Source organism: Notamacropus eugenii, chromosome 2, assembly GCF_028372415.1.
Source record: "Notamacropus eugenii isolate mMacEug1 chromosome 2, mMacEug1.pri_v2, whole genome shotgun sequence".
NCBI lineage: Eukaryota > Metazoa > Chordata > Mammalia > Diprotodontia > Macropodidae > Notamacropus > Notamacropus eugenii.
The window spans coordinates 296,965,734-296,993,687 of NC_092873.1; the positions used below are offsets into that span (position 1 = coordinate 296,965,734).

At 39.2% G+C, this 27,954-nt stretch overlaps 1 protein-coding gene across 6 annotated transcripts in view; it reads left to right on the forward strand.

Annotated features, from left to right (window-relative positions):
* TTF2 (transcription termination factor 2) overlaps nucleotides 1–27,954 on the forward strand; it is a 60,224-nt gene that overhangs the window by 28,872 nt on the left and 3,398 nt on the right. For all 6 annotated transcript variants that reach the window (XM_072644471.1, XM_072644472.1, XM_072644474.1 and 3 more), the window contains 13 exons: nucleotides 245–361; nucleotides 3,276–3,426; nucleotides 4,252–4,357; nucleotides 5,506–5,687; nucleotides 7,355–7,508; nucleotides 7,825–7,916; nucleotides 8,647–8,729; nucleotides 9,809–9,942; nucleotides 10,673–10,843; nucleotides 17,063–17,121; nucleotides 20,562–20,715; nucleotides 21,583–21,665; nucleotides 22,820–22,894. In XM_072644471.1, the coding sequence (XP_072500572.1) occupies nucleotides 245–361; nucleotides 3,276–3,426; nucleotides 4,252–4,357; nucleotides 5,506–5,687; nucleotides 7,355–7,508; nucleotides 7,825–7,916; nucleotides 8,647–8,729; nucleotides 9,809–9,942; nucleotides 10,673–10,843; nucleotides 17,063–17,121; nucleotides 20,562–20,715; nucleotides 21,583–21,665; nucleotides 22,820–22,894 (1,561 nt within the window). The remainder of the gene's footprint in view (nucleotides 1–244; nucleotides 362–3,275; nucleotides 3,427–4,251; nucleotides 4,358–5,505; nucleotides 5,688–7,354; nucleotides 7,509–7,824; nucleotides 7,917–8,646; nucleotides 8,730–9,808; nucleotides 9,943–10,672; nucleotides 10,844–17,062; nucleotides 17,122–20,561; nucleotides 20,716–21,582; nucleotides 21,666–22,819; nucleotides 22,895–27,954) is intronic.

Below are 27,954 nucleotides of genomic sequence, written 5' to 3' on the forward strand. Positions count from 1 at the left end.
CTTTTTCAAGTGTGTAGTTTCTGAATACTTTGGAAGTTCTCAGTCAAGTAGTTAAGAATCAAAATGCATGGTAATGGGAAGAAAACCTGGGTCTGTTTTTAGGGGAAGAAGAGTAACTAGAACAAAGCCCTGTGAAGGGAAAGGGAAGCAAAGAATGAATGAATGTTCGTGCATATGGACTTTGAAGGCAAGTTAGTCCTGTACTGGAATAACTGTAGCTCTCTTCTGTGTTCTTCTTTTCCAGCGGATGATATGGGCTTAGGCAAGACTCTGACAATGATTGCACTTATTTTAACCCAGAAAAATCAAGAGCTGAAGAAAAAGAAAGACCAAACGCTTGTTTTATGTCTCAACAAAGACGGTAGAGGATGGCAGTGGGGAAAGGGGGGATCCTTCTAAGCAGAGAGAAGGAGGCTTTAAATTAGCCAAAACACTGTCATATCTGGTCCATCTATGGGGGAGCCAACTAATTTCTTGCGTGTCATTTTTAACAAAAACTCAGAGTAACTATAGACTTGACTAAAATTAGCAAATTTTCTATCTAGAAAATGTTTTTGAATCAATTTTTATTTTAAAAAATCCATCTTCTTTCCTATTATTCATAGTCATGAAAAACAAATTCCCGTATTGGCTACATTTAGAAAATATGCCTTGACTTGCACTTTGAGTCTATCAACTCTCTTGTCAAGTGGGTGTATGTTTCACCATGAATCCTCTGGAATTGTGGGTGATCATTGTGTTGACCAGAGTTCTTAGATTTTTCACTCTTAAGTTTTTCTGATGTTATTATTATGTAAATTGTTTTTTGGTGGTACAATGAATAGAATGTTAGGCCTAGAGTCAGGAAAAACTGAATTTAAATCTGCCTTAGACACTGGCTGTGTGACCCTGTGCAAGTCACTTAACCTCTGCCTCAGTTTCCTCAACTATAAAATGGGGATAATAATAACATCTCTAGTTGTGAGGATCAAATGAGAAAAGACTTATAAAGCCCTGAGCACAGTGACGGGCATTTAATAGGTACATAATACTTTTCTCTTCCTTTCCCCTTCTAATTTCACTCAGCATCAGTTCATACAAGTCTTCCCAGCTTTTACTGAAGCATTCCCTTTAATCATTTATTACAGTACAATAGTATTCTCTCACATTCAGACACTATAATTTGTTAACCATTCCCCAGCTGATGGGCATCCCCTTAAGTTCCAGTTCTTTGCCACCACAAAAGATCTACTATAAATATGTTCATACATATAGGATTTTTCCTATTTTCTCTGATCTTCTTGGGGTGTAGACCTCATAGTAATATGACAGGGTCAAAGGGTATACAGTTTAGTAACTTTTTGGATATAGTTCCATAGTCCTATTCAGAATGACTGGACCAGTTAACAGACCTACCAACAGTGCATCATTGTGCCTATTTTCCAATGACAGCTCCAACTTTGTTATTTTCCCTTTTTTTGTAAACTTTGCCCTTCTTATGAATCTGAGGTGAACCCTCAGAATTGTTTTAATTTGCATTTCTCTAATTATTAGTGATTTGAACCATTTTTTCATATAGCTATTGATTGCTTGGATTTCTTCCTCTGAAAACTGCCTGTTCATATCCTTTGTGTTTATCAGAGGGGAATGGCTGATGGTTCTCCTCCACATGCTCTCCAGCTTATCATTACTCTTAAACGGTCTACCTAGAACTGAATACATTACTTCCTATGAGATCCAAGAAGGGCTGGTGTGGTGGAACTCTCATCCTGGAAGCTAAGTCTCTCCTCATGAAGCCCCAGACAACATTAGCTTTTTCGACTGACACATCACACTGCTGAGCTAACCCTCAAGATCTTTTGCAAACAAAACTGTTGTCTGACTATGGCTGAACTTGTGAAGTTGACTTCTATTGAATTTCACCTTACCAGTTTCAGTCTAGTGTTCTAGTCTGTCAAGATCTTTTTGGATTCTGACTGTCATCTAGTTTGTTAGCTATCCTTCTCATCCTGCTGATACCTACAGATTTGATGAGCATATCATCTGTGCCTTTATCCAAATGTCATTGATTAAAATCTTAAATGGCACAAATCAAGCATAGATCCCTTTGGGTACTCCACTGAGGATTTCTTGATATATTGACATTGAATCATTAATTACTACCCTTTGAGTCTAGTCGTCTAACCAGTTATGAATCTATATTTCCATATAACATACTATAGCCAAATTTGCACAAGCCATTTTTTCCAGTGTTTTATTTTTATTTTTTCTTATTATAGTTTTCTTTATTTTGTTAAATGTTTCCTGTTTACATTTTCTTTCATAAAATTATTTATAGTGTTCTTTTCTTCTCAGATTTTGAGTTCAAGACTCTCTCACTCGTCCCTTACCCACTGAGAAGGCAAACCATATAGTATCAGTTATATATGTGAAATCATGCAAAACATATTTTCATATTAGCCATATTGCAAAGAGAAAGCAAAAAAAGCAAGAAAATTCTATTTCAATTTGCCTTCAGAATTCATCAGTTCTCTCACTAGAGGTGGATCGTATTTTTTCATCATGAGTCCTTTGGAATTATCTTAGATGATGGACAAATAATTCTAAAGATAAGCTAGAAGCTGAAAAAAAAGTCTAACCATCTGCCATCAGAGGCCCCACTGGAAATGAAAGAGGAGATCGTGTTTATTGGTAGAATGGAACCCAGTTTCATTATTGGGTAGAGTGATTAATGCATATATCTGAACATCTTTCACAGTCTTCTCAATTATGTGACCAGAGAGAGGCCCAAGTAGAGATCACCCCAAATAATTTCTCTTTGACTTTGGAGGTTGTTTTTCATTCTTAATATTTGAAGGTGTGTTTTTATTTTGGGGATTCACAGCACTTCAGAATAACAGTCATACTGAAGACTCAACTCATGAGAAATTACAGAATTATCTAATGTCCTCTTGGCCCTCATTCCACCCCTTCTTCCCTTTCTAGGCAGATGATATATAGTGTTACTTTTTAGAATATACAAAGCACCAGCCTATGAAGCCCTACAGCACAGCTCTCTATACCTCCAAGGAGCCAGTACTATCTTCCTGGATTATATCTTTACTGGGCAAAGGAAGAAAAGTAGTTAAAGCAATTTGATTTATAAAAATAATCTCCTCTAGCTCACATTCAGAAATCTTTAGATATAAAAGTAATAAATGATAAAAGTAGAAATTGAGTAGGTCAAGAAAAGGTGATGGATCAACAAGAATTTAAAGCAAGATTTGATAATTTAGCTGCATGTTTTTTCCTTAAAGATTCCACTATCTTTGCATCCCATGGCACTCTAATTATCTGCCCTGCCTCCCTAATTCATCATTGGAAAAAGGAAATAGAAAAACATGTGAGTGGCAGCAGACTGAGAATCTATCTTTACCATGGGTCTAATCGGGAGCAACACACAAAAGTGTAAGTGCAAGGCCATTTTGTGACCTTGAAAGCATTCAATAACCAGTTAGGCTAAGGAAGAGTAGAATTAGATCTAGGTTAGCATTGATCTTTACCAGCAAGACCAAGATGGTGGCATCTCTTCTGGCACATACTTTGTATCCATTTAGATTCCACTCTAACTAATGTTGCCAGTATGTGTGATGGCCAAAAGACAAATTTTCAATTTCAGAATTTATCTACCTTCACCCATGTTTGGAGCTGGGAAAAAAAATCAAGCCATCTTTCACCAGGGATCTCATTGGAAAAGGAAGGGGAGATCATGCTTGGTGTTTGAATGGAACCTAGTTACTTTCATTATAGGGTAGAGCAATATGCATTTATTGAGAGCCAAATATTGGCCTTTGCTTATTTTTGGCACCACTGAAGGCTTAACCTAGAAGGCCTTGGCAATCCTTGAGTTGACCACCAGCCGGCAGCAGGACATTCCCAAGGAAGAGGACTATTATTTAAAAGTAAACTGAGTCCACATTTCTCCTAGTTTAGGGGATTTTCAGTCCCCATTATTTTCCCCAGATTTTCCTTTATTAGGAGTGAAATCAGTTCAGCCTTATATAGTATATATAAGAAAATGTATTTGAAAAATTTCATTGTTTATATCTTTGGCATTATGTACTAGTCATCTGAGAGGTGTTAGTTTCATGAATAATAGTTCACGTTAATGTAAGACTTTAAAGATTTATAAAATACTTTTTTCTCCCCAGTAACAATCAGATGTACAGGTATTTCTCAGGTATTAGTTCTGCCTTCCTAATTTGTTCATTTCCGTGTCTTATGTTTCTGTAGCCTCTCCAGATATGATGTAGTAATCACCACCTATAGTCTTCTTGCTAAAGAGATCCATACCAGGAAAGAAGAGGGAGATGTTCCTGCTAATGATGTCTGTGTGGAGGTAAAGTTCTTTGAGGGAAAACAATTTTAGACACCGTAGATCATTAACTAGGGTGGCACTTTTTATCTAACTCATGGAGTTAACAGTTCGTCTTCTTAATTCTGTAAAATGGAAGCCATTTATAATATGCCTTACTTATGGGAGTGAATATCTGTTTCCCTGACCCGCCTTTGTCACTTCTGCAATCAATCTGCAATCAATCAAATAATACTCACTTCAAAAAACATTTGTTTTGTATATATTCATATATATATTTATGTTGAGATTAGATATATTTCAAATTATTTCTTATAACAGAAATAGGTCTACTTTACATAAATTATAATAATAATGTGAATATACAAAGCTCATGTGTGATAGCTCATAGTTTTTCCACAAGGGTAATTAGGATGTTACTATATTTTTTGGATACTTTAATAATGCAGATTCTACAGTATCCTAGGCATATTTATGTCCATATTCATGGTATCTAAAATAAAAGATGTGGCAGATGAGTGAGAGGTCAAAGGGTGGGGAAAGTAATAGGTATAATCAAAAAAGTTCACTTGTTAGGTAAGCTTATGAGTAGTTTTAGTGTGCTATCAGGAAGAATGTGTGGCATTGATAATTCTTTATTGAATCAATGAATTTTTTTAGTAGAAATTTGTTTTTTATGGTAGCAACAACCCAATTTAAAGAAAAAATGATGGCCCTGTGAATCTATATAGTCTCTGAACAGTAATGAACCTAATATTTTCCACATCATTTGCATTTTAGTATATATGCTGCTGCAGCAAGTATCAATTGCAATTTTTGGTATTTAAAGATTGATCTATTTGTGTTGGTCTTTTGAATATGGCCATCATGAATGGTGAGAGTTCCTCTTACCTTATTTTTGAAAGGTTACTTTCTGTTTTAGAAAGTCAGGGTCTTCTTAAGTGTTATCCAGACGTTGAGTCTTACTGAAAAAACATGGATAGGGTGAAGTAGAGAGACTTTAAATGGCTTGCTTATATATATATACCTGTATACACTGTTGAGGTAGTTAGGTCCTAAGCCAGTTCCCACTGTAATGTTCTTAATACTAGGTATTTTTCCCATTTGAAGTTGTTGCATCACCAATTTATGGATGTTCATTCCTCCAAGCTATTGTTGGCTCTCTTCTCTAGGACTGCACGTCACCATTGCTCCAGATAGTCTGGGCTCGCATCATACTGGATGAGGCCCACAACATTAAGAATCCCCGAGTGCAGACCTCCATAGCTGTATGTAAGCTACAAGCTAGTGCCCGCTGGGCCGTCACTGGAACCCCCATTCAGAACAACCTGTTGGACATGTATTCATTGTTGAGGTCAGCTAACTTTCTAAGATTCCCAAGGAATGTGGGTGGGTTTTGTAGTACTTTGCAAACTTCCATACATGGAAAACCTGAATATGAGTCAGATTTCTTACGTAACAGAAGATCAATCTATTAATCTTTTTAACAGCAAAAGGCCTTTATAAATCAGTGCTTGATAGTTGATTGATAAATGATTGTCTTTGTAAGAGGTCCTTGTATTTAAAGAAGCAGCTCACATTTATGCAATTCTGGAAGGTTTGTAAGGTGTTTTACATACATTCTTCTATTTGTTTCTATTTGATTCACCAAGCAACACTATGAGCTTAATGTTTTAACTGAATAAAATGAGTCAGTGAAAGAAAGAAACAGCATTTATTAAGCACTTTCTGTGTATTGCACCCTGTGCTGAGTGCTGGGGATACAAAGAGAGAAGACAATCCTTGCTTGTAAGGAACTCCTTCTAATGGGGGGAGACCACACAGCTAGGGAGTTTCAATGGCAAGTCAGATGGAAAGGCCCAGTGGGCTGAGGGTGAAGCATCAAGGCACGGTAATATACCTTCTTCAGGGTCATTTCTATTGAGAAAACCATTTCCTATTTCTTACATTAAACCATGATATAGTGCCAAGACTTTCTTTTCTGGGTCTGCAATAACTATAGTAGAGGCTGAGTTAGTTACCAGATCTCATCTCCACAAGGGTGACTTCCCTGGGCAATGGCTCTCAGAGTAGGCTGGAAGCAGGGCTGGTCCTGATGGTGAGAGATGGGGGGGAAGGGCTGTGGACTGGCACTCTTGTGCTTACCTGTCCTTTGGTGGCATTTGTTCAGTGGGTAGCATTGGTGGTGGCAGGGATGATGGGGCTCCTTTTCCTGAGGGGTTGTTCCCCTGAATGAGGGCTGTGGGAGCTACGAAACCAGATTAATGGTCTGGGTGGTACTGCTGTTGCTGAGATTCTTGAGTGTAGAGTCTTGGACTTGCATATGAGGGAAAGTGTTGGTCAGAATTGTGGGGAGAATATGATCCACTTGGGACTGCTGCCTACTCTCTGTCAGGGCACCCTGCTGTATACAGTTGTCATTCCTGTTTTTTAGATGAGTAAACTGAGACTTAGAGTGGGTTAAGTTACTTACATGTGTTACCTAGTTAGTAAACTTGGAGGTGAGGTGTGAATTTAGGTCTCTCCCAACTCCAAATATAATGCAATTTTTCAATCATACCTCCCTGCCTCTCAAAATGCCAAATTTTGCTTAAAAATGAAGCAAAAAGTCTATTTAGGGCAGCAGAATGTCATGGACATATTCTTCAAAAAGCAGAGTCTAGGGCAAGGTCCTCAGATATTTGAGGCAGAAAAAAGAGTTTCATTGGTTGTTCCTTAATGTATTGCTTATAGGGATACAAGGCTGACTTACAGAGAATTTCTCTTCTTGGTTACTGTGCTCTTGTGACTGTCAAACATTCACAGATATTTATGGAGAAATAATAATGTTGTCATAGGGTTTTAGTGACTGACCATACTGTCTTTATCTGGTTGATGGGTCTTTGCTGTAGTGATCTCTTTTTAGTGTAGTTGGATCACAAATGAAATACAAAATATGATTTACTTTTCCTCTAAAGTTGTGCTTTAACCTTTCACTGCTATTTCTTTTTTCCATCCTGCTCCATCCCTTCCAAAAATCAGATTTCTCCGTTGTTCTCCATTTGATGAGTTCAAGCTGTGGAAGAGTCAGGTTGACAATGGTTCATCAAAAGGAGGGGAGAGGTTACGTATTTTAACCAAGAGTCTTTTACTGAGGAGAACAAAAGACCAGCTGGATTCAACTGGAAAACCCCTGGTAATTTCATTTGTATCTTTCACTTGGATGGCCAGAGTAGGAGGGAGATGATATCCTTTTCATTGTGCTGAAATGGTCACCAGCTTGACTTCATGGATTCTGTAGCTCCTAATTTCTCACTTCAGAAGAGACCACAATGATTGCACCACTATCTGAAGTCTCTCCTCGGGCACCTATATTTAAGTAATGACTAGGAGCCTGATTTCCAGTGGCAGTTTCTGTGAATCTGCTCCGCAATATCCTTTAAATGGTATATTAAGATAAACATGTCTGCATGTACACACACCAGCTTAGTATTTCTTTTACTTTCCACCAGGTAGTGTTGCCTCAACGTCGCTTCAGGTTACACCAGTTGAAACTTTCAGAAGATGAAAAAGCTGTGTATAATGTCCTTTTTACAAAATCAAGGTGTGTGATAAAAGGAGTGCTCTCTCCGTCTTTCCTCTCTTCTCTCTCTCTCACTCTCATCACCTGTGCTCTTTTTCCTTTGGTACTAAATGAAAGGGTAGATTGGGTCCCCCTAGACTATGTGTTTTGAGTTGGCCAATGTTTGATTCGTTTTGTATCTTTTCTTTTTAACAGTCCAGCCTTTTGATTCTGTTCTTTCATATTTGCTTTCTGGAACAGAAATCCCTCAGTCTTAATGTAATATGCATAGGTTCTGTTTGGCCCCCAGTTCTACCAGTACTGTGAAATTATCTCTCTCCTCTGTTAGTCAATGTATACCATTCAGAATCACACTTGCCTTTTTCTTAACCTTATTCAATGATACTTTGATAATGAGTGCTGTCTTTCCCCCTCAACCTTTGGTTTTCTCTATCTGTTGTTTTCTGTCTCTGTCTTTGTGACTTTTTCTCTCTTTTGTTAAAAACCACACTCTTTTTCTAGTTCTTATGACCTCATATTTGGTCATCATTTGTTATTATATTGATTTCAACTGACAGGTTATCTGTCGACCTTAATGTTTACCAGTGGCCTACTTTCAGCACAAAGCCATAGTGATCATGCTCTTCACTTTATGATTTATTTGAGCACCACAGACTAGCTTCGTGGGAAGTGTGTTGTATGTGGTAGAGCATTTTCTAAATTCAAGTTGTTGTTGTTGTGGTTATCATAGCATCTCTCTTGTTTGATCCAGGTCAGCTCTCCAGTCTTACTTAAAAAGGCAACTGAGTGAAAACAAGCAGTCTGGAAGGAGCCCTGACAACCCATTCAGTAGAGGTAAGCTACTCACATCAAAATAGTGACAGATTAATTAGTGAGGCTTCTTCCCTGTGTTGATTCCATCCCTCCATGTTGTAACCTCCTCCATAGCTATGTCAGTCATTTCATAAGCACACATGCTGATAGGACCCCGTGGTGATAAAGTTGTCTGAGCCTTCAACTATAGTGCCACCATTCTGTCAGGGAGCCCAAGCTGGCCTTTTCCAGCTTGGCAGGACCTGCCACAATATGCGACCCTCTTGCCCTCTTGAAGAGTCCAGGTTCACTTCCACATCCAGAGCAGGGAGGCTGCTAGAAGATATAGTGTGATGGTAGAGTCTTGTAGGGGTAGGGAAATGGACCCAGCAAAATATCATCCGGGGCATTTAATAAAATGTTTTCTTGGAGAAGTAGCGTGACATAGTATTTAAAAAGCTGTCAAATCCTGCTTGAGACACTTAATGTATAACCCTGGGCCATCACTTTAACTTCTTTGGGCCTCAATTTCCATGCCTATAAAATAAGGGGATGTACCTGATGGCCTCTAAGATCCCCTTTAGTCCTAAGTCTATGTTTCTTTGGTATGTGAGCCTTGAACCAAACCATGAAGCAGAGACTAGTGATCACACCATACCAGGGTTGTTTCAAAATACTTAAGGAGGGAGTTTGAGTCAGAATGGAACCTGTTTATTTTTAAAACAATTCATGGGAGCGGGGGGAACCCAAAACCAGATCATCAACAGTCTTTGGAACCAGGATTTCACTTAGTTTGGGTCCCTTCTTGAAAGCAGAAAACCACAGATATACTTAAAGAATGTTCATATCAGGAAACATTTATTCAGCACCATCTGTGTTTCAGGCACTGTGCTAAGCCCTAGGGATACAAAAAAAAGGCAAAAGACAGTCTCTGCTCACAAGGCACTCATAGTCTGATGGGGAGAAAGCCTACTAGCTGTCTCAACAACTATGAGCTAGAATATATTCTAGCACACCTTCCTGGACCTGAAAATAGACTGTTCTTGCCCTGACTCTTCTAACAACTCTCTCTCTTTCTCTGTCCTTCATGTCATCTTCTGGTTTGCTTTTCCCTTTGGTAGTGACAAAGGAATTTGAATCTTGTGATCCTGGGCCAAGCACTACAGCTGATTCCCAGTGTTGTAGCACCAGCCACATCCTGTCTTTGTTGCTGAGACTCCGCCAGTGCTGTTGTCACCTCTCTTTATTAAAATCGGTAAGGAAAGCCCTCGACATATCACCATGTGATGCCCTGGGAAATTCCCCTGAGAAACTCCTTGGTCCATTTTAGTTCGGATGCTGTCTGTCTGCTTGGTGACTTGTGTCTGTCAAGACCTGGGTTAGTCTTTTATTGAGAGGCTGGCAGGAGTGTCTTGATTTCACAGACCTGGGTAACTCAGTGGTATACTCACCCTTCAGTCTTTGTTGCTCCTGCCCAGGACTCGTTTTAGTGGGCAGCCAGTGCTGTAAGCAGCTAGTAGTTTTTAGATTGAGATGTGTCAGCTAGTGTCCATAAACCACTTAACTAAAGGTTAGTGCTAATTAACTTAACTAAAGGTATGTGCTTATGTCTGGTTAATTTGGTGGCCCTAACTCTGTAATTAAAATTTTTGTGAGACTGTAGAACTGAATGGAACTGTGTTTTACTCTGGGACTACACTTAAGTTTAAATAACTGAAATAGAGTTTAAAAACTTGGGGAAATGGACATGTCATATTTGTGACCTTTCAACTTTTTATTATGTCAGGCTTTTAGTATTTAGTATTTAGTTAGAATTATACTCTGGCTAACATTTCTGTGAGGACTTACTAATGGCTCATTGTAAAGGATTTTGTTAAGTGTTGAGCACAGCCCTCAGCCTGGATCAGTAGTTTGGCCAGTTTCCTAAACTAGCATAAGCCTTTAGGCCACTTTTGCTGATGTTGGGTTTGTTTTATTATGTCTAGACTCTTGACCAGACTGAACTGAAAAGCGAAGGCCTATTCCTTTCCCTGGAGGAGCAGCTCAGTGCTTTGACCTTGTCAGAACTCCATACCCCAGATACATCTTCCACTGTCTGCCTTAATGGCACACGATTCAAGATGGAACTCTTTGAAGACATAAGAGAGAGTACCAAGGTATTGTGTTGTTGCAGAGTCATCACCATTGTGGTGGAAGGGATAGAAACCTCCCTCTTCCTTCGTGCTTTTGGATTTCAGTTTGGTGGGGTTTCTCTTTCCTCCAGTCTTCAATTTCTTTCAGAGTTGGTAATAGCCAAAGCCTGTGATGGAGAGAGCTAAGCTGGCCAGATTACAGTAAATTTGAGAAGGGCCAGGTGATCTCAACTGATTATTCATGGTCTAAGGCATTTAAAAAAGGCCAAGACAAGTTTTTAATTTTTGTTTTTTTCTGAAGAGAAAGAGGGAGTCACATATCCATTTACATTGGAGGTATGCCTAAGTAGTGAACAAAGCTGCAAATACACTCTTTTAGAAAGAGCTTTATCAGAAAGCCACAAAAGGACTCTGAATCCATGAAACAGGCTGTACCTGAGTGCCAGTTGCTTCTTGCTCACTGAAAACCTTCTAGGTGTAAGTATTGTTTCTTACACGGCCTGCTACCTTCATTAATCACTCCATTCTAGTTCCATTAAAGCTTATTAAGGCAGATGGTTCCTTCCAGAGGGTAGCAGAGATATGATGTAACTGATTTCCAGCCACACTCTTTATTACCTGGAATGTAATTGTGTGCCTTTCTCCTCCACACTCTCCTAAGTGCATGTCCTCTTTTTGGTGTTTCTATCTGAAGTATGCCATTCTTACACCAAAGCTCCTTCCTTATCACTGCTGTGCTCCTGGTTTGAAACTTTTTGTGTTTTCACATATACCTGGAAAGGGCATTACTGCCTGTGGAGAACAGGAGAATGGTTTTGTCTCAACAGGAAGAACTGTACTGCTGTGTGGTTAAATTTTAAATGCCCTTAGCTCATTTCCTGTCACTATGCCTCAGCAGCTAAGAGAAGCATAGAGGAGTAGGGCCATGTGGGATGAGAGCCTTCCCATTCCAGCCATTCCAAGTGTTAGCCAGAGGTAAAGAAAGGCCCAGCTGTGGTGTGGAAGAAAGACCAAGGAGTCTGATGACCTGGGCTCTTGTCCAATCTCTGTCATTTATTAGCTAGATGATCTTTTACAAGTCAAGTGTTTAGCACAATGCCTGACACATGCTGAGCACTTAATAAATGATTGTTGATTGATTTACCTACTCTGAACCTGGTCCCCTGCCTTTCAAATGAGAAGAACAGTTTCTCATTGAGGAGATTCCTCCTTACTTGAGGATTTCATCACATAAAAGCTGGATGTTGTTTAGAACATCGTTTCTTCAGAATTAGAATAAGTTAGTCTAGTTGACCTAAGATGTCCCTTTGAATTTTGAGATTTTGTGGTCTTCCCTGTGTAGCACATATGGTTGTTGTTCGATTAAAATTAAATAATATGTTCAAATTTCCTATAAGGAGGATCAGTTAAAGGGAACTGAGGGAAGGGGGGTTCAGAGTATCACTCTTCATAGCCTTTCACATACTGGAAGACAGTTAGCATGTCTCTACTCCCCCCGCCCCGATTTCTCTCAACCAGCCAAAACAATGCGAGATTCTTCAATCAGTTCTTCTACAGAATCAACTTTAGGATCTTCACCACTCTGGTTTGGCCCTTCTTTGGATGTCCTTTCTAAGCTGTGGTGTTCCAGATGGGCTAAATTACCTCAGATGTAGTCTAGACCAGAGCAGAGTACAGCACTTTCTTATTTTGGAAGAAGCTCTACCCCCCCAACCTCCCAGTACAGCCCAAGATCTCATTAGCTTGTTTCATTGCCATGTCACACTTGTTATGCCAAATTGACCTTATGGCCCTTTTTGATGGGCTTTCTAAACTGGTGAATCAAGGAATGCTTAAGATGTATTTGCCAAGATTTTTAGCAAAGTATTTGATAAAGTATCTTATGCTAAACTTATGATAAAGATGGAGAGATTTTGGGTAGGTGATAGTATAATTTTACTTGTGTCCCCCAGGTAGTATGGAATTAGCCAGTATGGAACTGGTTAAATGACCAGACTCAGAGAAATTGCTGATAGCTTCATGTCACCTTGAAGGGAACCCCAGCGGAGCTCCTCCAGGAACTTTCCTTGGCCCTATGCTATTCAACATTTTTATGAGTGACTTGGAAAAAGACATAAATGACATTCTTGTCAAATTTTTTGACAACACAAAGTTAGAAGGGAAAACTAACTCACTGGTGACAGTTGGGATCTAAAAAGATCTTGACAGGCCAGAAAATTGGGCTAAATACTATTGCACTATTGCTGGCACTGTGAATTGATCCACTATGAATTGACCATTCTGAAAAGGATTTGAGAATTGTACCTAGAAAGTCACTAAACTGTCTATACCAGGGGTGGGGAACCTGCAGCCCTAAGGCCACATGTGGCCCTGTAAGTCCTGAAGTTCGGCCCTTTGACCAAATCCAAACTTAATAAAACAATTCCCCTTAATTAAAGGATCTGCCCTATAAATTTGGACTCAGTCAAAAGGCTCACCAAACCCAAGGACTTAGAAGGTTACATGCGGCCTCAAGTTCCCCATCCCTGGTCTATACCCTCTCAGCAATATCACTACTCAGTAAAGAAATCAAAGAAAGAAAGAAAATGCCCATCTGTACAAAAAATATCTAGAGTAGCTCTTTTTTTTGTAACAAAGAACTGTAAGCCCATCAGTGGGTGACCATCAATTTGGAAATGGCTGAAAAAATTATGGTAAATGAAGGTAATGGGATATTACTGCACAGTAAAAAAAAAAAAAACAAAAAGGATACCTGGGAAGATTGGTATGAATTTTTGTGTAGCAAAGTCAGCAAAACCAAGAGAACAATTTACTGCCATAGAGCAATACTGATAAAATGTTGCTACTGAAGATATGGGCTGGTAAAGGAGCTTTGCAATTTACCAAAAGCAGTCTAGTGCACTGCCCTCCTTTTATTCAACTTTGAGCCAAATTCATTCTATCTTTAAGGTCTGTCCTAAATATACACATTGTTGGAGGAACTCCAGAAAGTGTCCATCCAAATGCATGTTGAAATCTGGGCAACAGACATTCTTTATCCACTTGGTCTTTCATGTGTGAATGACAGACTAAACCCTTTCAGGTAACTACAAGAAACTTCCAGAAGGTTTTGCATTTGTGGGGTTTGATGTAGCCAGCATAATATGATCCACAAACAAGAGCATCTCAAGGACCTCACCATACACAGAACCCTCTTTGACCTGGACTTTACTCTGTATCTTCTCCATCACCTTGTCAAATACCTTTAGCATCTCCCTATTTTATGCCTTGAATGATATTTATTGTTGGAGGGTCATTGAACAGGGTTATTTCTTTTATTTCTTCTAAGGGATTTTGAATGAGCTTGATGGTTGGTGGAAGAGACCTTGCAGTAAAACAGATTAAAAAGTGATGTTTTGTTTGACTGCATTGGGTGCAGTTCTAGTTATAGATAAGAGTTACTAGCTTGCATTTGTGGAGGGAGTTTCCATGATGGGAATTCCCTACAATCATGAAAATCACAGATTAGAAGAAATAGAAAACCCTCAGATAGCTGTGGTGCCTGCCTGGCAGGGCTGTTGGGAGGCCCAGATCTGATCATGTATTTAAAGCATTTTGCAAGCTTTAAAGTACTTCATAAATGTCAGTGATTTTAGGGGGAAAGGCACTGAATTCAACTCCAACTCAGTCTGTAGGTGTCAGTATCCCTGTTATGCATGGCCTCCGAATGGGTTTCTGCTTAAGTGTCATCTCCAAATCCCTATAAATCTGATACAGGTGAAAGACCACAGGCTCTAAAGTCAAAGGACATGGGTTCAGATCTCACCTCTGAAGCAATCAATCAACAAGAGATTAAGTCCTTAGTACCTGTTCTAGTTCTTCAGTTGTGTTGCAGTCTGTCCTCCAACTCTTCTGACCCCAATTGAGATTTTTCTTGGAAGAGATACTAGGGTGATTTGCTATTTCCTTCTCCAGCTCATCTGACAGATGAAGAAATTGAAGCAAACAGCCTAGGAGTAACTTGCCCAGGGTCACTCAGCCAGTAAGTGTCTGAGGCCAGATTAGAATTCAGGAAAATGAGTCTTCCTGACTCTGGGCCTGGCACTCCATCCACTGTGCCCTGTAGCTGCCCATTAAGTACTTATTAGGTACTATCACGTCTGAACAAGTCATTTCACCTCCCTGAGTATCAGTTTCCTCACCTATAAAAGGAGGGGGTTGGAACAGATAGCCTGGGTTGCTTCCAGCTCTCGATCTTGGTTCTTTATGCCTGTCTCTGAAGAGGCAGCTCTTCTTGCCAAGGCCAACCCCTTTATTTGTGACTTTAGTCACATCCAACGAAAGCTTCCTCCATCAGTTATTCCCCCCTGTTCTTTTTCTTCTTCAATGTTTCCCTTGCTGGAGGCGGCTCTCCTACTGCCCAGAAACATGACCAGGCCATTAGCATTTTTAGAAAACATTCTCTTGGCCCTGCCATCCTCTCAAGTGCTTAGAGCTGCCTATCACTGCCTCCATGCCTCACCTCCCACTCATTTCTTGACCTCTCTTACAGTCAGGCTTTCAGCTCCTCCCCTGGAAGGAAACTGCCCTCTAGCAACAGTCTCTTCACTGCTAAATCCAGGTCCCTTTTGTCCGTTCTCAACTTCCTTGACCACTCTGTCCTTTCTGACAGCATTGCCCACCAGCAGTGTCTCTCCTTTCTTGGCTGTATGTGATACTGCCTAAGCCTAGTGGCTACAACACTGGAGTTGGGAATCAAAAGACCAAATTAAAATGCTGCCTCAGACACTTAATAGCTCTGTGACCTTGGGCAAGGTCAGAGCTCTCTGCCTCAGTTTCCTCCTCTGAAATGAGGATAACAGCATCTACTCCACAGGGTTGTTGTGAGGATCAAGTGAGATTACATATAAAAGCACTTTGTAGTTCTTAAAAGCACCAAAGAAATATTAGCTGTCATCGTCATCAGTATTTATTTGTTTATTTGACCATTCCTCCTTAGTCTCCTTTGCTGGATTATCCATGCCCAACAGATGAGCAGTGGTCTATACCCCAGGGCTCTGTCCTTGACGCTCATTTCTTTCACTCTGTACACTCTTGGTTAATCTCTTCTCCTTTAGGTTCAATTAATTATGTCCATTCAGAGGCCTCCCAAACATAGTTACATACATACATATCCAGACTTGATCTTTCTCTTTAACTTGTGTCACACAATTTCTTGTTGGATACCACCACCTCGCTGTCCCACTGGCATTTCAAACAATTCATACAAAGTGTATTGGCCTTGGTTCCTTCATGTGTAAGAAAGATGCAATAATATCTGTAGCTTTTACCTCAGGGTGTTATAAGAATCCAGTGTGGTAATGTATATAAAGTACTTTGGAAACCCTAAAACCCTATTTAAATTTGTTGTTAATAATATTGTTATTACATAACAGGATGAACATAGTCTTCTCTATTTTAAGATTGAATCCCCATGTATTGTTTATAGCTGTTCCAAAATGAGAAGTTGGCTCTGTGAGTTTTCCATAAATACCTGCTGACTTAACTAGTTCCTTTGTTGTTTAAATTCTAGTTAGTCACTTCTTTAGCTAGTGCCCTAGAACTAGGAGAGCAGCTGACCTGATCGTGGGCACTGGATGAGTTGGAACAGCAATTAGAATAGAGGAGGAAAGTGGAACTGAATTTTGTAATAAATTAGTCATTTAACCAATATAAGTTTACAAAAAGAGGCTTTATGAAGTAGGCACTTTGGGAATGACTAGTGTAAAGGCAAAAGGCATCATTAACATGTTAAAAGAAAAATACTTGACAGTGGTTGAATTACAAGATGACCTAATCAAATTGGAACTTAAAGTTCATTTCTATTTAGAGTACAATGAAAATTTTCATTTGGGTGCAAATAAAAGGAGTCATTTGAGTGTTTTTCCCTGTTTCACCCACTCACACTATTTAGTAGATTAGCTTATTGACAAGGGTTTATTCATAGGAGGTAATAATGAGTAGCACATATGCCCATTTCATTAAAAAAAATGATCATATGGGAAAGGTACAAATGAATAAATATATTCAGTTCAAGGTTTTAAATGCGTGGGGGTGGGTGGTTGGGTAGGTAGGTATAAAGCATCTATGCTAGACACTGTTGTATACAAAATATAATACCAGCTCTATGGTTTCTTACAATGTTATAGGGTAAATTATAATATACATAGGTAATATATGAATAGAATTTTCAAAAACTTACCAATTAATCTCTCTCTTATCTAGATATCATCTCTGTTAGCAGAGCTGGAGGTGATCCAGAAAATTTCAGAATTTCAAAAAAGGTAAATACAGTGCCTCACCTTCCTAAAGCTTGGTTATGACTAAACTGGAGAGTTGGATGCTGTTTTTAATTCATTTTCTGTGATAGTCAAAAAACTTTTCCCAAGGACCTTGAGTCACACCAAAATGTAAAGAGCACAGTAATTAGAGCCGATGTAAACCATCACCTCATATCTGTGATTATGAATTAAAATTTTCTTGTAGTTCAGACTGAAGGAGAAATCTTCTATGGAAGCCCTGTAATGATAAGTTAAACGTTTGGAGAAAACTTTCTAAAAGTAAAAAAAGCATTTTGAGGTTAATAGCTGCCAATGAAATGGTCTGATTCTCTCTTTTGTGTTTTCCCTTCTCTGACAGAATAATAGATTTATTTTCTGGATGTATACCAAGGATGTAGAATAACAAAAAAAGAAATCTATTTAACTGTAGGCTCTTATTTTATTTTGATCCTATTTAGCATAAGCAACTCAAAGATTTCATTTCTTGACCTTTTACCATCAATTCATGGGATAAACCCATGCCAGCAGAATCAGAGCCTTCCATGTGTGGGGATGGGCTCCCTCTGGAGGTGGTAGCATCCTGTTACTCAGAAGCCTCCGGGAAGCATTGGGGGGGCTCCCTCATTGGGCATATTATGATGAAGGTTTCTTTCCTATATGGTTTGGACTAGGTGACTGCTGAAGTCCTTTTCAACTCTCACAACCTCAGAAATGGGTCTCAAGGATGTGGCTGTTTGATTAAACAGACATTTTTCAACAGCCTACTATGTATAAAGTGACTTGGGGATTCAAAACCAAAACCATTCCTGCATCCAAGAGCTCTCATTCTACTGGGGAGCCAGCTACAACAGATACACACCTAGACAGATATAAGGTGGTTTGAGAAAGTCAAGAAGGAGGGAACAGGGAAGACTCCTGGGAGGACAGTCCACCTCAGCTTAGCCCTTGAGTGACTGCATGGGTGTGGAAGGTGGAATGTTGAGATGAACGCAGAAAATAACTAATAATCTAGTTTAGCCAGAATGGAGAGAGATAGAAAGAGTGTGCATGCGTGCATGCGTAAAAAGCAGTTTGAAGGCACAGTGCTTCTGAGTCTTGAAGGGTTTTATACCGGAAACATTACGAAGTAGAGGCAATGACAACTTTTAAGCAAGGGGATAATAGTCAAATCTGTAATTTAGCAAGATCATTTTGGCAACTCTGGATGTTTTTAAGGAAAAGAGCCTGGAAACTAGCAGACAAAGAGGAGAGAAGGTGTGAGCCAGCATAGGAGCCCTTTGGGGTTGTTGATAAAAGAACTTGGAGAAGGCTGCTAACTGATTGAATGTTAGGGAAGAGAAGCTGAAGAGTCTAGAGGACTCCAAGGTTCCAAACCTGGGGGAATGTGAGTGAAGGTGGCGATGCCTACCCTGCTGGGCATAGGAAAGCAAGGAGGAGAGCAGGGATGGCTGGTGAACATCCTTGCTGTTCTGGGGTCTCGAGAAAGCTTATCAGTAAAATGGTGAGAAACAGCATGGCTGGCAGGAAGGAGTCAGGGAGAACTATTCTGGACTCTGACATAATAATTGCAAGACTTTGAGTAAATTACTTCTAAGTGGCCTATGCAATTCTCTAAAACTTAAGTTAAAGGTGAGAGTTGCTAGCTTGCATTTATAGAGGGAGTTTCCATTATGGGAATTCCCTTCACTCATGAAAATTACAGGTTAGAACAGCAACAAAAAACAAACCCTCAAGCTGTGGTATCTTCCAGGCAGGGCTGTTGTAAGGCTTAGATCTGATAATATATGCAAAGCATTTTGCAACCTTTAAAGTACATCATAAATGTCAGGTGATTTTTAGGGGGAAAGGCATTTAATTCAGTTTTATATGTGTTATTCAAAATGCCAGTGGGGACAGCCAGGTGGTGCTGTCCAACAGGGAATTAGTGATCTGATACTGGAGTTAGGGAGAGAAATTAAGTCTGGAGATATCTCTCTCTCCTTCCCTCCCACCTCCCTCTCCTTCTTCCTCTCATTTTCTCTCTCTCACTCTTTCCCTGTATATTGGGGGTGGGGGGAGGGGGTGGCATGGATGATCCAGCAAAGGAGACTAAGGAGGAATGGTCAAATAAACAAATAAATACTGATGACGATGACAGCTAATATTTCTTTGGTGCTTTTAAGAACTACAAAGTGCTTTTATATGTAATCTCACTTGATCCTCACAACAACCCTGTGGAGTAGATGCTGTTATCCTCATTTCAGAGGAGGAAACTGAGGCAGAGAGCTCTGACCTTGCCCAAGGTCACAGAGCTATTAAGTGTCTGAGGCAGCATTTTAATTTGGTCTTTTGATTCCCAACTCCAGTGTTGTAGCCACTAGGCTTAGGCAGTATCACATACAGCCAAGAAAGGAGAGACACTGCTGGTGGGCAATGCTGTCAGAAAGGACAGAGTGGTCAAGGAAGTTGAGAACGGACAAAAGGGACCTGGATTTAGCAGTGAAGAGACTGTTGCTAGAGGGCAGTTTCCTTCCAGGGGAGGAGCTGAAAGCCTGACTGTAAGAGAGGTCAAGAAATGAGTGGGAGGTGAGGCATGGAGGCAGTGATAGGCAGCTCTAAGCACTTGAGAGGATGGCAGGGCCAAGAGAATGTTTTCTAAAAATGCTAATGGCCTGGTCATGTTTCTGGGCAGTAGGAGAGCCGCCTCCAGCAAGGGAAACATTGAAGAAGAAAAAGAACAGGGGGGAATAACTGATGGAGGAAGCTTTCGTTGGATGTGACTAAAGTCACAAATAAAGGGGTTGGCCTTGGCAAGAAGAGCTGCCTCTTCAGAGACAGGCATAAAGAACCAAGATCGAGAGCTGGAAGCAACCCAGGCTATCTGTTCCAACCCCCTCCTTTTATAGGTGAGGAAACTGATACTCAGGGAGGTGAAATGACTTGTTCAGACGTGATAGTACCTAATAAGTACTTAATGGGCAGCTACAGGGCACAGTGGATGGAGTGCCAGGCCCAGAGTCAGGAAGACTCATTTTCCTGAATTCTAATCTGGCCTCAGACACTTACTGGCTGAGTGACCCTGGGCAAGTTACTCCTAGGCTGTTTGCTTCAATTTCTTCATCTGTCAGATGAGCTGGAGAAGGAAATAGCAAATCACCCTAGTATCTCTTCCAAGAAAAATCTCAATTGGGGTCAGAAGAGTTGGAGGACAGACTGCAACACAACTGAAGAACTAGAACAGGTACTAAGGACTTAATCTCTTGTTGATTGATTGCTTCAGAGGTGAGATCTGAACCCATGTCCTTTGACTTTAGAGCCTGTGGTCTTTCACCTGTATCAGATTTATAGGGATTTGGAGATGACACTTAAGCAGAAACCCATTCGGAGGCCATGCATAACAGGGATACTGACACCTACAGACTGAGTTAGAGCTTCTTGTATTTGTTCCCTTTACTATCTTTTAGCGTCATCGTGTCTCAATGGACCTGCATGCTGAAAATTGTAGCTCTGCATCTTCAGCGACATGGACTGACTTATGCTGTCATTGATGGATCTGTCAATCCCAAACAAAGGATGGACCTGGTAGAGGCCTTCAATACCAGCTGCAAGGGGCCCCAGGTAGGAGACAGACTATGAAACCTGCTAACTGAAGTCTCTTCAAGATCAGCCGTCTGTAATTTCTCCCACCAGGGCACAGACTGGTCAGTTTGATACTGACTGTCTACAAAGAAGTAAGCTAGCAGTGACAGTATGAGGCTATCACAGCTTTCAGCCTTTGCCAGAAGGAATTAGTTCTTCTCCAGATGACATCTGGCTTCATGGATTCCATTCTTTTTTTTTTTTTTGGTCCTTTGATGTCCGGAGTTCTAAGAGCTAATTTATTGCTAACAATAGGATTGCCAGTCTCTGAGATCAACACGAGTTTAGTAACCACTAAACAGAATCTATAATTGCGTCGAAAACTGCTGACTCTTTTTTGGCAAATACATACAGGTTCAGAGTTGGACTCAAGCCTACTTTGCTTGTAGAGCATGAATTTTTGGACACTAGCAAAATACCTAAATTCTGAACATAGGATTATTTTCTCCTATGTATTTGTTCACGTGGTGCTTTTTATAAGAACTTTGCTCTTCCTGGGGTTCTCCATCTTGGTAAACTGTTAAGAGCAGACAAATTGGTGTAGCAGGTAGTCTGAACTGTGTATCAAAGCTCCAGTTTTGTACCTGACTCTCAAGCTGAGCCTACAGGTAGGATATTGTACTTCAGCATAGCACTGTGCTTGTCATAGACGCTGGCTTTATTTTTGATGTCTGGCTGATTGGAACAGGTAAAGTGGGAGTTTTTAAAAAGAGGAGGTGATGGAAAGAAGATCTTGTGATTTCCGTGGAATCATGCAGTAATTGGTGAGAGAAGGAAATCTGGCAGCAGCCCATGGGATAGTTGTGACGGCCTTTCAGAATCAGTGACATGTGCTTCCTTTTGAAGGTGATGCTGATCTCTCTCTTGGCTGGAGGCGTTGGACTGAACCTAACCGGAGGGAACCACCTTTTTCTTCTGGATATGCACTGGTACAGTTGCTTTCTTTCATTATGCAGGGACAGATGGCCAGAGTGGAAGAGAGGGATCTGCTTTATTCATTGAGTCCTCTCGATTCTCTAGAAGTACCTGTGCTGTGGACGTGGACATGTGTTTGCTTATGTGCTGTTATAAGAGAAATAAACATAGTGTGGGGGTTTTTGGGGGGGTAAGGGAGGTTCTGGGGAGTTCCCAGAATTCTTTTTCAAATGATGACTTAAAGTCTTCCATTTGATTGCTAAAGCTCACATCTGTTGCCATGGTAACCGAAGAAGGGACATTCTGGCAGCTGAGAGCAAACACCTGTCAGTTTCAGCTGCAACACAACATGCCACTTTCCAAATACGTTTTCTGCAGCCCAAGAACATTTCAGTTTGGGAGGATTAAAACAAATGTTACTCAGGAAAAAACATGAAGAACTTTCCAATTACATGTAACGGGAGCTGAAGTATACTTAACCCATCAATTCTACATTAGTGTTTGTGTTGAACTTGACAGAGTAAAGACCAGTAACACAGTTGTACTCTATATATAAATATGAAGGAATGAGTCAGGTGCTGTGAGAATTTTTAATAATTATTTTTTTGTTTTCTTGACTCTTGCTCCGATCAGGAGTTGCCATCATGAGCAGTGCTCCCAAGGATACTTACTGTGCTTCAGTTCTTCCTCAACTTAGAACTAGCACAGTTAGGGCTACCAGACTGCATTGAGCTCTGGAAAATTAGGTTCAGGCTTTTACTGTGCTTGGTACCACACAGGTCTTTATGAGGGAAGATTAAATAAGGAATATATGGTAAGGAATCATGGCAGTTCCTGAAACTGAAGATGATTCCTAGAGATTTTTAAAGAGTGAGACACTGAAATGTTGAAGAAAGTATTGGAGAAAAGATTGGGGTTGAAGATAGATATTTTTGAGCAACAAGATAGTTTGACCCTTTGGAAATAGGTCCAACCTCAGTAGGTAACAGTTCTCAAGTAATGACAGGGCAAGGAAATATTAAAGAGAAGAGTCACCTCTTTCCAAAACATGTGGATGAACGGGTACATTGTGTTACTGCGAGATACTGAAGAGCAGGTTTTTAGCATCATTTCAGCAGGTGTCATTCAAGTTGTTGAATCCTTGATTTTTTCCTCTTATCCCTGGCAGGAATCCAGCACTTGAGGACCAAGCTTGTGACCGAATTTACCGAGTTGGACAGAAAAAAGATGTGGTCGTCCACAGGTGAGAAATGATCTTTCGGGACTCAAAGTCCTTCTAAGATTTTTTTTTTGACAGGTTACTTTGCCTTCTCTAGACAGGGTATGAACTCTTATCTTCTGTTTGTTGGTTTGAAATGATTCATGTATGTGTTCAACAACTCTTTGGCTACCACTGGAAAGAGCTGCTATAAATATTTTCTGTATAAATAAGATCTTTTCCTCTTCTTTTGATCTCCTTGTTAAATAGACCTAGTAGTTGTATTGTTGGATCAGAGATTATTGCACAGTTCATTAACTTTTGGGTCATAGTTCCAAATTGCTTTCCAGAATGGCTGAACCAGTTTACAACTCCAATGGTAATGCATCAATGTGTCTTGTTTTCCTACAGTCTCTCCAGAATTTGTCATTTTCCCTTTTTATCAACTTTGCCAATTTTATGGTTATGAGATGGAACCTTACAGTTCCTTTAATTTTCATTTTCCTAGTCATTTGGAGTACTTTTTATATATGGCTATTGATAGTTTGGATTTCTTACTCCAAAAACTGACTTCATCATATCCTTTGACCATTTATCAGTTGGGGAATGACCCTAATTCTTATACATTTGAATCGGTCTTTATATACATATATTGGAAATCATACCTTTATTGGAGAAATTTACTGCAAAAGATATATTTTTTTAACCACTTAACTGTTTCCTTTCTAATCTTAGCAGCATTGGGTTGTGATTTTTTGTGCAAAAACTTTTAAGTTTTATGTAATTGAAATTGTCTACTCTGTCTTCTGTGATCTTTGCTATTCCTTGTTTGGTCATAAACTCTTTCCCTATCCATAGTTCTCAAAGGCAGTTTCTTCCTTACACCTTTAATTTGTTTATAATGTCACCTTTTATGCCTCAATCAGGGCTTCTTAAACTTTTTCCACCCCCAACCCCTTCAGCACATTGTAAACTATGGAGAGTCGCAACACAGTGTAAGATCATGTGTTCATTTGGAATTTATCTTGGTATATTGTGTGAGGTTAGTCTAAATCTAATTTCTGCCAGACAGATGTCCAGTTTTCCCATCAGTTTTTGATGTGTAATGAGTCCCTGTCAGAGATTCTGTTATCTTTGGATCTATCAAATACTAGGCTACTAGGTTTGTATTTCAAGTGTATTATGGACTCACATTGATTGTCTTTTTTTTTTTTAATTTTTTTTTTTTATTATTTTTTAATGTTTAACAATCACTGCCATACAGTTGAGATTTTATCCCCCCCACTACTCCCTTCCCTCCCCAGGACTGCATACAGTTCTGTATAGGTTCTACATATACTTTCCTATTGAGTACATTTTCACTATAGTCATGCTATGTAGTCGGACTAAAATAAATGGAAGAAATCATATAACAGATCAAAACATGATACACAAAAACATACACATACACAAACATGATCTGCTACATTCTGCGAATGACTTCCATATTTCTTTCTCTGAGTGTGGAAGGCATTTTGCCTTAGAGAACCACCATTGGGATTTTTTTTTTTTAAGAAGTTCTTGCATTATTACGAAATTCCAAGTCTACCAGAAAAAATTCTCACACACTGTGGTTGTTGCTGTGCACAAAGTTCTCCTGGTTCTGCTCCTTTCACTCAGCATCAGGTCATATAAGTCCTTCCAGGCCTCTCTGAAGTCTTCTTGTTCATCATTTCTTATGGCACAATAGTACTCCATTACATTCATATACCATAATTTATTCAGCCATTCCCCAATTGATGGACATCCCCTTGACTTCCAGTTTTTGTCAACTACAAAGAGTGCTGCTATAAATATTTTTGCACATGTGGGACCCTTTCCCATTTTTATGATCTCTTGGGGATACAGTGCTAGTAGCGATATTGCTGGGTCAAAGGGTATGCACATTTTTGTAGCCCTTTGGGCATAGTTCCAAATTGCTCTCCAGAATGGTTGGATGCGCTCACAGCTCCACCAACAATGAATTAGTGTTCCAACTCTCCCACATCCTCTCCAGCATTTATCATTTTCTTGTTCTGTCACGTTTGCCAATCTTATAGGTGTGATGTGGTACCTCAGAGTTGTTTTGATTTGCATCTCTCTAATCAATAGTGATTTAGAGCATTTTTTCCTATGATTATAGATATCTTTAATTTCTTCTTCCGAAAATTGCCTGTTCATATCCTTTGACCATTTATCAATTGGGGAATGACTTGTATGATTATACATTTGAGTCAGTTCTCTATATATTTTAGAAATGAGGCCTTTATCCCCGAGCTTAGCTGTAAAAATTCTTTCCCAATTTACTACATCCCTCCGGATTTTGGTTGCATTGGGTTTGGTTGTGCAAAAACTTCTCAGTTTAATGTAATCAAAATTATCCATTTTGCATTTCATAATGCTTTCTATCTCTTCTTTAGTAAAAAATTCTTCCCTTCTCCATTAATCTGATAAATACACTATTCCTTGCTTCTCCAGTTTATTCATAGTATCAATCTTTATACCTAAATCATGTACCCATTTGGACTTTATTCTTGTGTACGGTGTCAGGTATGGGTCTATGCCTAATTTCCGCCACACTGTTATCCAGTTTTCCCAGCAATTTTTGTCAAACAGTGAGTTCTTATCCCCGAAGCTGGGGTCCTTGGGTTTGACATTGATTGTCGTTTGATCAGTTTCTCTATATTTTAACCAGGATCAAATTGTTTTAGTGATTATTGCTTTTTGTAGCATAGTTTGAGCTCTGGTAATACCCTTTCTGCCCACTTTTTTCATTATATCCTGTGAGATTCTTGACCTTTTTGCTCCTCCAAGCAGTTTTGTTATTTTTTTTGTAGTTCTAAAAAGTAATCCTTTGATAATTTGGCATCTCTCTGAATAAATTAGTTTAGGTAGTATTGTCAACTTTTTTATATTACCTTGACCTATCCAGGAGCAATTAGTATATCTCTACTTATTTAGGTCTTTATTTCTTTAAACAGTGTTTTGTAAGTATATTCATTTAGTTCCTCTGTGAATTTTGGTAGATAGACTTCCAAGTATTTTATGCATTCTGTAGTTAATGGAATTTATATCTCTTCCTGTTAGATTTGGTTCATTTTATACAGAAATGTTGATGATTTGTGTGGATTTGTTTTATATCCTGCTACTTTGGTGAGGAATCTCCTTAATTCTTACTTGTAACAAAAAAGGATGTTTATACTTTATCAAAAGCATTTTCTGCATTTCTTGCTTGATATAATTGTTATTGTTATTAATGTGGTCATTTATGTTTATTGTTTACCTAATATTTAACGAACCCTGAAGTAAATCCAAATTGGTTATAGTGTATAATCCTTGTGATATGTTTGTTTTAACTTCTTTGCTAATATTTCACTTCAGTTTTTTGTATCAGGGTTCATTAAGGATATTAGTCTATACTTTTTTCTCTTTTTTGACTCCCTAGTTTAGGTTTTGAGATCATATTTATATCTTAAAAGAAATTTGGTGGGATTCCTAATATTTTCCTATTTTTGCAAACAGTTTGTATAATATTGAAATTAATTGTTCTTTAAATATTTGATAGAATTGGTCTTTTTTTTTATCCTTTGGGAGTTCAATTTGTTTGAGAGTGAATTGTTTAAATTCTCTGTTTCCTATTCTGTTCATCTAGGTATGTTATGTTTTTGTAAATATTCATGTATTTCATTTAAGTTTTTCATTTTATTGGCATATGGTTGGGCCAAATAGTTTCTACTACATATACTACTATATTTCTACTATATTTCTTCATTTGTTGTGAATTCTTTTTTATTTTTTGATACTAGTAATTTGGTTTTCCTTTCTTTTCTAAATCAAAGGTAATGGTTTTATTTTGAGGGAGTTTGCAACCTACTCCCTAGGTTTATTTACTAATTCAGTGATTTTTTTTTTCCTCTTCATTTTACAAAATAGAGATTGAGTCACAGAGGTGACAGAGCTGAGATTCAGATCCAGATCCTTAGACTCCAAACACACACTTCTCTTTCCCTACACCACTCTGTCAAAATTTCTTATTCCAGCATTAGAACGTTCTACAACCTAGTGCCAAACTACCTTTCTGGCCTTCTCTCACTGTATAAGCCTTTTCATGGGCTCTGTCCTCCCTGCCAGACTGAGCTACTAATTACTCAATCATATTATTCCTTCAGCATGTTGACTGCTTTGCATCCCCTCTGCTAGGACTTATCTTCCATACTCTCAGCCTGTTCATATTTTAGGGTGGGGGAGGAAAGCTCTAGATAAGTGAATTAGTGGGTAAACTCTCCCAGTGCAGATTGTCATATTAATTTTGTAACTTATAGCTCTGAGAGTTTTGTGGGAGCATTGACAGGTCACATGACTTGCCCAAGAACACAAACCATTATATGTCAGAGGAAGTGAACATAAGTCTTCTTGACTCAGCAGCAGACTGACTGTATATTCATAAACATTCAGCTTTTTCTGAAATTTTGCCCAGCATAAAAGACTTAGCTTAAATCTTTCTACTACAAGAAGTCTTTCCTGAAACTCACTGTGCCTCAAGAGGTAATGGGCTCCCTGCCACTTCCTAGAGAACTTGAGAGTGGAAGCTAGATGATCATTTGCTGAGGATGTTGTACAGGTCATTCCTGTGCATCTACAGGTTGGACTCAGACCTCTGAGCTCCCCTTCAGTTATTGGTCCAGTCAACAGGGATCATACGTTTTTATCTTCCTCAATGTGGCACATTGTAGGCACTTAATTAAAGCTGTTGAATTCATTTATATTGCATTGCCCATAATCAGTAAAGGAATGGAAATGAATTTAAGGGAACTTTAGAGTATTTACTTTATGCCACAGAAGGAAGCAAGCATCTATCTGGATTATTGGGGCAAGCCTTATTTTAATAAGGGGAGCCAATGGAAAGTTCTTTGGCACTCACCCTGAATTGCAAAGCATGTTGTCAGTGTTGTTTGATTCTAGTAGAGGATATCCCCAGGCCTTGTTGCCAGATACAGTGTTATGCCTGGCTATACCTAGTACACTTTGTAGCATTCTAACCTGTCAGAGTGGAGCAAGGGATGTGAAAGCTAGACTTTCTACATCTC